At 47.5% G+C, this 10163-nt stretch overlaps 1 protein-coding gene across 2 annotated transcripts; it reads right to left on the bottom strand.

The window, feature by feature from the left end:
* Positions 1-466: 466 nt before the first annotated feature.
* On the bottom strand, positions 467-9869 carry TRAF3IP3 (TRAF3 interacting protein 3). Of its 2 annotated transcripts, none has more exons than XM_019470344.1 (10): positions 9798-9869; positions 5715-5786; positions 5308-5448; positions 4435-4572; positions 4047-4182; positions 3231-3293; positions 3092-3151; positions 2404-2555; positions 902-1015; positions 467-721 (listed from the first exon to the last, which is right to left on the bottom strand). In XM_019470344.1, the coding sequence occupies exons 1-10, from the start codon at positions 9855-9857 to the stop codon at positions 638-640; spliced, it is 1020 nt and encodes a 339-aa protein (XP_019325889.1). In that variant the 5' UTR covers positions 9858-9869; the 3' UTR covers positions 467-637. The 2 variants fall into 2 exon arrangements, with proteins under 2 accessions (XP_019325889.1, XP_019325890.1); XM_019470345.1 differs by having other exon boundaries at positions 902-1174.
* Between the last annotated feature and the right edge of the window lie 294 nt (positions 9870-10163).

Consider the following 10163-nt stretch of genomic DNA (forward strand, 5'->3'; position numbering starts at 1 on the left):
TCTGTCAAATTAATGTGGTGCTGGCAGTGAAAAGGAAGTGGACGTGGCTGTGGGGATGCTTGGCCATGAGACAGGCTCAAAAAGCGGTGGGCCGAACTGGGCCCGATGGGCGGGAGGTGGGAAAATTGCTCAGGACAGGCAGTGCATGGGGGGAGTAGGAGGGGACGGTGCTAAAAAGCCTCCTTGAGCTGGGTTTCTTTGTCCAGGTATCAGTAGAGGTGGTCCAGGGTCGAATGCCTGCCATCTAGGGAGGCAATAAATAAAGGAAGAGAATTTTGTAGTCCTCTCAGCCACCGGCCATGAAAACCGGGGAGGCTGGACCCCAAGGGCACAGGATGCCCCTTCCCTCCTGCCCTGCACGAGCCGTGGGAGTGGTGGTTGGAGTAGCTTTGTCCCTCAGTGCCGCGGGGACTGGGCAGCACAACCTTCAGCTGACACAGAATAACCAAAGCGGCCAAGGGAAGGAGTGATCTCCCAGCGTTTATTGGAGCCACGGCAGTTTGGAGTGAGACCAGCTCAGGATATGAACCAAACAGGCAAGTGCAAAACAGCAGACGGTGCACTGCGGTGAGAGCGCGTTGCTGTTGGTGAAGCAGAAGTTGGCTCCTGCAGTGAGACTGGTCATGGAGAAGGTCCTTCATGGTCTGTAACTTGCGAGGAAGGTGGCTATCGCCATTGCTATCACTGCCACCAGGAGAGGGATCCAGTGACCGCGCTGTCTCTGCAAAGAGAAGGAAGTGTTTCTAGTAAATTGGTGGGGAAAAGAAACTTCTCATCTCATCCCTAGCAAACATGTCATTCATCTTTCCGCACTGCACAAATAAATGGGGGAATTTTTCCCAGACCGATCTGCAGCCTCGGTCCGAAAGCACTGGGAGTCAGGGCGAAGAATGCCTCCCACCTTTGCCTGCTTGCTCTGGAAGTGGTTGAGCTCGTCCCGGCACTGGCGCAGCCTGGTCAGGCAGGAGCGGTACTCCTCGCTCAGGGCCTCCAGCTCCGAGCGCAGCTCCGTGCACTGCAAGCAGAGCGAGGGGCCGTTAGCAGGAGGGATCCCCTCACTCTTGTACACGCCGAGAGTGGCAGGGCTCCCGCAGCGGCTGCAGCGCTTTGCCCATGCACGGGCACTGCAGTGGCGGGGGATTTTCACTTCTGCTACCTGTATGCCCATATATACCTATAGGGGACAGAGTAGATCTCAGTGTTACCAGGAAAGTGGTGATAGAGGCAATGCCCGGTCGGTTACCATCCCGTGACCTGCTTGGCTTTGCTGCCATCTTTCACATCACATGGGAGAAAGAAGCAATAGTTATTTTTATGACCACAGAAGTGTGCAGGTCAGGAAGAAGACATGGAGTGCAAACTCGTGGCAGGGTTTGCCTCTCATTCTGAAATTCAGTCTGCATTTCACTGACTGTGAGAGCAGTTGCAGAGTCCTTTAAACCCTCTGAAACATGGAGCACACAGGACAGGTGCCTTTGTTGCATTGTGCAACCCCAAAACCCAGGGAGCGTCTTTGGTCCAAACGGCCACACAGCGCGAGACCCGGCTGCCTTCCCGGTGAGCGGTGCGTTAGCAGCAGCAGCAGCAGCTGTGGAAGGAGGCTGCTTGCACCGAGAGGCTGCAAGAGCTGCCGCGGGGGCAGCTGGGCCCCCCCAGCTGTTCCCTTTTGCTGTGATTGTGCTTTACAAAACCCTTCCCCAGGTGATGCTGGGTGATGCCTGGTGCTGCACTCACCAGTGTGGGTCAGTAGGACAAGCTCTTCTTCTGCGTGGCTCTAAGCTCTGCTACAGTAAGTTATAAATTCTTTCTTATAAATCCTCGCTATGTGAGTACTGCTGTAAGAACTATGGGGCTGTTGGCTGGCAGAGGACGTGGCACAGTTTGTGCTACCAGTCTTGTGTCCTCAAACAGTCTTTTAGATGGGAAAGTGCATGTAAGGGGTCAGAAAGCTTTGAAGTTTTTTGCAGCCCAGTTGTAAGGGCATTGCTTTTGTTAGCAGACCCTTCCTGTTATTTGCAAGCCTTTCTTCCTCCTCTCCTTCCTTTGCGCTCGGGGCTTCAGCTCTTAAAGTGTGGCTTTGGCTTTTCCCTGTGAGACTTTTGAGACTCTCTTGTCTGTGAGAGCAGAAATAGGTTTGTATGGAGAGGCCTCTGCTGCTACAGCCCCGGGCGCCAGGCTGCTGGTGCCCTGCCTTTGCAGGTGGACACTGCATCTGGGGTTTAGCTGAGGCTGGTATCAGGATAAAAATTCAGCAGAAATAATCCTTACAGGAGATACCAAGCTCAGGTTACTTCCATGAGCTTTGGTGCGTTGTGTTGTGCTGCTGCTGCTGGAGCACTAACGCCAGCAGCTCGCCCCCCAGAAGGGAACTTGGTCCCTGCCATGATTCAGTGACTGCCTCACCTCGTTCTCCTTTGCTGTAAGCTGGGATGTCCTTTTCTGCATCTCATCCTTCAGACTTTCTTCTCCCTCCTCCTCCTCGGGGTGCTCTAACAGAGCATTTTGTTTTTCCTTGGCAGGAGTGAGAGGTGGGGTCTGTGTGGTGAAAACCTGGTCTAGAAAACAGTCAGGCTTCTGATGAGAAACAGGTGTAGGCTTTCAGTTTGCTTTAGATCTTGTTTACTCAGTGCAGTTTAAAGATAATATTTGTGTGCTGTGCACACAGCAGAGGACACAGGAGCTGAGTTAGTTATGGGCCTGCCTCTGCTGTAGCTACAAGTTAATCATCTTTAGAGGAATATTTATAATTAGTTGCCAGAAATGGAAGGGAGGGAGAGTTAAAATGCCTTTTATTACTTTTTTTTCAAGTACAACTGTAGCTGCAATTATAAACTGGAATGTATTTTGCTTGGGAAAGAAATGGCATAGCCACTGAAGTAGAATTTGCAATGAAATCCATTTATTTTTTAAAGTGTTTGCCATCATAAATACACTTACATTTAATGTTAACTAGCAAAATATAATAACTCGCTTTGTGCAGCTTTAAAGTAATCCTTTATTCTAAACCACTGTAGACTTCTCTTAGAGTCAGGTCTAACATTCCTGTATCCAGTGAGAGGAGTGCTAGGTGGGAGTTACAAAGTTTGCTGACCTTTCCTTTGCACTGTCACCTCCTGGGTCTTCTGTTGGTTGGTCTGGTTCTGTATCAAGTCTGTGAACATGAAAAGCCGCTGTTATCGTCCACAGCGCTGCCGCAGATCTCTTACTTTGCACTTCTTTGTGTTACTTACTGTGCAAATGGCTGATTGTTGCCTCCAGCGTTACCTTCTGATTTTGTTCTTTTTGCAACTTATCTGAAATAATGATAAGAAGAAAATCAATGTTGATGTAAGTCTCTGTATCTTTACGCGAGGATGGCAACTTTCCCTTTCTCCACATGTGTTAAGTGGCGTGGATATTGTTGGCTACACTCAACTTTCTTCTCTGAAGATCAGATATTGAGCTGTTAACTGCCCTTTCAGTTTTGGTAGCTTTTTCTAGTGTGCCTTACATTCTATTAATTTATGGTTTATTTTAAAGCTGTTTGTGTGAGACCTGTTATGAAAATAGAACTGCCACCTATTTACTCTTCCTTAATTGTGTTTTAAAATAGCCGTAAGAGTTATGTGTGAGTTTCCTTGCCTCTATCTGAATTGGTACTTGAAGGTGCTATTAGCATATCCACCACCATGCAGCAGCACCTCAGACAGTAATGGGCGATGCCCGCCACCTGTGCGGGCTTGCATTGCTGTGTTCGATGGGTCTGACAAGGATGCAAAGGTCCTCGTCAAAGCTGAGGACTCATCTTTGATTTTCTTTTTTTTCCCCCAAGTCTCTCATTCCATCCTTTCTTCTAGAAAAGTCATTTCAATTCTCTGAAGTCCTTTAATCTGGTTGGAAAAGACTTTAGGGGCCCTTTGGAAACCAGAGGCTCTCTCGGCAAGCGCGGAGAGTCTTTTGCATGTGTGTGTGCTTGGCTTTAAGGACCAGGATTTTAAGACTGTTTTCCTTATATCCTCTGTTCATTTGAAGGACAGACGCCCCCACCATTCCCCCGCACACGATACCTTCGATGGCGCTGATGTGCTCTGCCTTCAGGTCGTTGTCCTGCTGCAAGGCGCTGGCTCGCTGGTGGAGCGTGGCGTGCTCGCTCTGCAGGCTGTGCAGGGCCTGGTGGAGCTGCTCGTTCTGTGCGTCTGCTCGCTGGGGGCAAGAAGAGCCCCGGCATCAGCCCAGCCCTGGCACCATGCCGTGGGCAGCCTGTGAGCACGCAGCGTCGGCCAGCTTTCTGGCAATGAAAGGCAGCCCCGAGCTGAGAACTAGGTTGCAGGTGTAACTGCTGTGCTTCCTTGAACAGGATTTATTATACAGTGATCTCAACCCAGGGGCTTCCCTGCTTGCAAATTGGAAAATACGAACTCCCATGGATGCTGTTCCTGCGGAGAACTAACGTACCTGCAGTTCGCTTTGCAAAATGTGGAAGCTGTTCTCGAGCTCAGTGTGCGCTGTGGTCATCTTGGTCAATTCAGCTTTGAGTGTGGTATAGTGCTCTTTCCAGAAAGCAAGGTCCTCTCTTGTTGCTGCCAGGCTTCTCTGTGGAGGAGACAAGGACCCAAGGGTGGGCTGTGACCCACCACCCGGCAGGACTGTGCCAGGCTGCCCTGAACAGCATCCATGGGCACTCACATCAGCTGGCCTGTGCATGGGGCTGGGGCAGTGCTGCCTCCTCCTGCGTCAGGGTTATAATAACCTGTGTGGGTCTGAGGCCATCTGATGGACAGAGCAAACACGGGCAGAGGGTTGGCTGTGGAACCCGAGTTCCTCTGCTGCCGGGAGGATTTAGAAGCATGGTAGTATTTGGGATAAGACTGATTTGTTTTTGTGAAAATACCAGTTATCCTGTGGGTCAAAGCAAATCGCTACCTCTTGGGGAAAACCCATTTTCATATAAAAGAGGAACTCCAGAAAAAGTGTCTCTGGAGACCTCGTGGCCTGGATGTCGCTGTGTGTGGCTGTTGCTCTGTGCATGCAGAGAAGGGAATGGGAAGAAGGGACGGTAGAGGAGAAGGGATTACATTTAAAACTGCCATACACAGTTGGGGAAACATACTGCTGTGCTGTTTTTAATAACCTGATGTATGGCTCACAAAATGAGCACAGGTTGCCACAAAGCTGCTTTGGACTTTGCTTGGTAGCTAAAAAAAAAAAGATATTTTTGCATCTTTGTTACTGATGGTAAGCTAGTCATTGCCTTTCCCTGAAACGTGGGGGCTCTTTGTCACAGTTGGACTAGATTAAAGCAAAGCATGTGTAAAACATGTTGCTTACTTGAGAGTTTTGTAGCTGCTGCTCTGTTTGGAGTTTGTCCTCCAGCATCTTCTGAAGAGCCTCTTTTGCCTTCTGCTCATAGGTCTGCTTCTGGTCTTCCATCTCTATCAGGATCTTCTTCACGCACTCCTTTGAGTAGCTCTTCAAAGGAAGAATTAAAGTGCTTGAAGGGTCTTCTTTGACATATTCCTAATCTTGCTAAGCCTGAATATTAGCAAATCCAGAGTGTGTAAATGCTACTGCTAATTTGCTGTGAAGCATTGCTTCAGCAAAGAGGAAAAATTGTTTTCAGATCCATATCTAATCAGATTGCTCTAGAAACTGAGACCCGACCTAATTACGTGGTTCGGTATTTTGTTTTCATGCCTTTCTTCACCCATGTTTGTTTCTCAGCAATCAGACATTACCTGGGTGCAGGCCTGCAGCTGATTTTCAAGTGCCCTTAGTTTACACTTCAGTTTATCTTCATTCAGCTGACCCTGGGGAAAAAAAACAATTGAACTGATGTGTGGAATCATGAACTACACAATATGCCCCCAATGTTTTGTTAGCTTCTGTTTTGATTCACTTTCTCCCTTTTCTTCATCTGTAATATTGTGCCTAAATTTGGTCAAAGTCTTTTCAATGCTCACAGAGTTCAAATAAGCCATTCACAATCTCAGAATAAATGGGATATGGGGGAAGACTCTTAACACGTTGAAAAACTCTCCTGAGGCAGTTCTACTGGTTACTGAGTGCAGGTACTTGCAGGGAGATGAGAAGTTAAGAGCAAGGAGATTTCAGGTTAGTCTGGATGGGTCTGGCAGAAGCATAGCTGCCGCCTGTGCCTGCGCACAGCCCTGTTCCCTGGCTGACGGTTCCTCCCTGCAATGCTCCTTGCCTAAAGCTCCAGCTGGTACTAAGGTCTTGTCTTGCTGGTTCCCTTAGGAAATGGGTTGGGTCTGCATTGCAACACCTAGCAGCTGGGCAGGGGGATAAGAGGGCAACAGGGATGATTCATTTTCCTTATAATCTCCTCTCAGCGTTAGTCAGGCTTCTTTAGTTTTGTGAAACCAGACTGCATGCAAATTCAGATAAAATTTCTAGTAAAGAGATCACGTAGGCTGTTTTTCCACCACCACTACTGAGAACGCCTGTAACCGCTTTGCTTACTGCTGTTTGAAGTCAAGCCTCTGAAAAAGCAACTCCTTGATGTTACAGGAATAGCTGTTAGACCCAAGCAAAACCAGATTCTCTGGTGTCTTAGCACTGTTTAAATTTGCACAAAAGTAAGTTTACAGTCCCAAAGAATAAACCTTCCCAGTTGTTGGTACAAAATACTAAAGACTCTAGCCTCTTAGAAAGTAGGTGAAATTTTGAAAAGCATTTTTATATGTGAAATACTATGCCTAGTTTTCCTCTGCAGTTTATTTTAGTCTGCTGTCTGCAAAGGCTCACGTTAGAGGGTGGTGGTGTTATGGCCGTTGTGCACAGAGGTAAATGACTGTGCAAAGTACAAGGCAACAGAGCACCAGGCCCTTCCTACGCTTGAGAGCAGAAACGTGCTGGCAAACTCCTTTCATGGAGATGCAGCTTATAAATTGGCAAAAGAACATAGAGTATAAAGACTTCCCTAAATGGAATACCCTGTCTGTTAGGGCCGTTACCAGAACAGCATGGCAGCGAGGGGTGAGTAAGCATGTGCACATATATGGGAGGGCGTCAGAAATTATGCTTCTGACCAGAAAAGTTATGTGAGCATATCTTGGTCAAGCCCTTGTGTTGAAGATTATCTACGTGAAAGGGGCTGCTTTAAAAAAAAAAAAAACAAAACCAAAACACCCCACCCACCCAACTAAACAAAACAACAACAATAAAACCCCCATAGCCGCTATCATCAGGTGGTGGTTGGTTTTCCTCTCTTCTGCAGTGTCTCTGGTGACACTGTTTGAACACCACCTGGGGATCCTTGCACTGTGCCTTGCTAGAGAGCCCAGAGGCACCTACTGAAAGCCAGGCAGAAGAGAGGATTAGGGCTAAGATGTTCAAAATACGCTGTCTTGCAAATACCATATTTGAATCCTCTGTAGCCCTCATCTTCAGAAAGTCTGATGAGGTTACCTGAATGGGCAGCTCCAAAAGCTTTTTCAAACTCTTCTGCATTTCTCTACTGCTGTCACTTTAACGTACTTACACAGCACTTAACTGTTTTTGGCTGACAGCTGTAGTGTTTTGGTTTTCCTGTGATCGGTGAATTCTTTGATAAGCCTTCCCTTAGTCATTTTAACTAGCTGGTTAAAGCAGTAATAATAAATGCTGTTTCTGGAAGGCTTCCAGTTTGCCCAGACACAATCTTTGCACTAGAAAAATGGGTCCATGTAGTAGTAGTAGTAATGCGCTGGAAATGGCCAAGATCTTAAACTCTGCAGAGCTGCAAGGTACTTCCAAAAGTCAGGCTCAACTTCAGAGGTCAGGAAGGGAAGAAAATATATTAAGGTAGCAATTTTCTTCTTAAAGAAGAGAACAGCTTGAAACTAATTACTCTTAATAATCATAACTGAGACTTACTTAGCTTCCTTCATCTGGCAGCGTTTTTGAATCAACTAAGCAAGTTTTACAACAGATGGGGGATTTAAGGTACAGACCTGTGGTAGGAAGGTGTCTCTAACCTAGAAGTAAAATTGTGGGAGGGGGAAGGAACCAAATGCTTTATCCCTTCAGTTTAACTACACCCTATCCTCCTGTGGAGTATTTGCTTGCTCCATCAAACCAGAAGCACCCACAAACACGAGCAGCATCTCAAAAATGACTCTGTCTGTTTCAAGAATCTCTACCAGATCATTCAAGTGTATGCAATCACATTTCTTTGAGACCCAAAATATTGGAAAGGATTAAAAAAACCTCAGCAACAAGCATTTGGCATCTCACCTGGGCCTGGAAACGAGCAACCAACCATCAGTTTCCACGGCACAGCATTATTGTACAGGACCGGTCTGTACCCCCCTTTGCCAGCACCTCCCAGAGAAGCCCCTTGCCCCCCGTCTGCCCCCCTCCGCGCAGCTCCCAGGGGATCCCCTCCAAGCAGGCAGCATCTGCCTTGTTTGCCCCGTTGGCTCCAGTGCCAGCGGCGAGTTAATTTTTAGTCCGAATAAAGGCTGAATGCGAGAGGCAGCAGCAAAGTCTGTCTTCTGTAGCAGAGATAGCGAGAAGCAAAGTGCACCCACCTGTTTCTAAGCTGAGGTTTCATGGCTACTTCCTGCAGAGTGTGTCAGGGTGTTTTTTTCCTGCTCATATTATATTTGAAGAAGCAAGCGCAGGCGGAAGCTTCTAACCGCAGTACATCTAACACAAGTTTTTTACACCATCTCACCCAATCACTTTTCTGCCCCAACAGAACTTTCAAACTACTCTTTTAATGGCACAATGAACTGTAAACTTATATTTCATTTCATAATCCTATATAAAAAAAACTTCATGTGTTACATAAAATGCATCACCTCAATTTTACCTCCTGAGAGCAAAAAAATGGGCCCTGGTTTTCAGCGCTGCCTGGAGGATTTTGTTTGAGCTGTGGGGAAATAGCTTGATGCAGGGCCACGATTCAGCAGAGCCCCTAAAGCTAAGCAGGTGTGCCAGAGCATCGTGGTATTGGGTCCCCTGACCTGTGTTTGGGGCCCAGAATACATCCCCGAAAGGAACCGGGGCGGAGGATGTCCCCACGGGTCCTAGCGAGGAACAGACTGGGTGGCTGGGAGCTCGGCAGGAAGGCTGTGTGCACTGGGTGGGTTTTTTTTAGCCGTTGTGTTCCAGATTAAGAAACAGTCTGTCTTTTCTCCCATCTAATGTGGTGTTCACTGGCGCTTGAATGCACCAGTTTGGTGCATCTAAAATTTTTATTTTGGGGGGGGGAAAAAAAAAGAAAAAACTGGTTCAAAATATTTGAAACTCTTCTTGACTAGGAAAGAAAATTCAGTGGAAGATGGTTGTTTGGGTTCATTCAGTTTTTTTCCCCACTTGTACACTTCTGTTTGCTTTTTATTTAAGAAAAAGTGGGAAAGGCAAGTATTAAAAAAAAAAACCAAACCAAACAAAACCTTACAGAAGAAAAGTGTTTTACACTTCCTGTTGATCTGAAAGTAAAGTACATTTTGTAACAGTCTTTCGGGGGACAAAAGGGGAAAAACTTCAAGCAAAGTAGCCCCCTAACTTCTCAGTTTGTGTTCAACCGTCCCTAAGAAGAAAGGTGACAGCAAGGAGAGAGGCAGGGCAAGCAGCTACTTGCAGGTGAACAGTTCTGCATGATGTCTTGTCTGCTAGGTGACGGCGTTGCGTTTTAAACCTGTAACATCTCCATGCCTGTAAAGCACTGAAGCCAGGCAGAGCTAGAACTTAGCTCCGGGAAAGAAAGGGAGACCCGTGGGGTGCTCTTGCTTCTGCACACAAGCCCAGTCCCGCCGAGGCAAGACCTCCCCCCAGCCCAGCAGGAATCGCCTCGTGCAGCTCCCTGGTACCTGCCAGGATTTTTCTGATGCTTGCAGCAGCGTGGAGAAAAGCTCCTGCAAAATCACCATCTTCTGCTTGAGCAGCAGCTCGCGGTGTAGGGCCTCCTGCAGGGAAGGGGAGAACTGGTCAGCGGGGACCCCCAGAGCCGGTGGGGACAGCCCAGCTCCCCCCTCCAGCTCAGGGTCGGGGCTTCCCCCACTTGGGGCGTTTCAGTCAGGTCTTTGGGTTCAGTGGCTTGTCTGTAGGCTTTCTTGGCCACGTTAAAATTGGGTATGTAACACCTCTTTCTTTAATAATAATAATTATAATCTAAAAAATATTGTTGTACTGACGGAAGACCTGCTTCCCCTGTGGGTACGTACAGTATTTGGTAC

Source organism: Aptenodytes forsteri, unplaced genomic scaffold, assembly GCF_000699145.1.
Source record: "Aptenodytes forsteri isolate BGI_AS27 unplaced genomic scaffold, ASM69914v1 Scaffold142, whole genome shotgun sequence".
Taxonomy (NCBI): Eukaryota; Metazoa; Chordata; class Aves; order Sphenisciformes; family Spheniscidae; genus Aptenodytes; species Aptenodytes forsteri.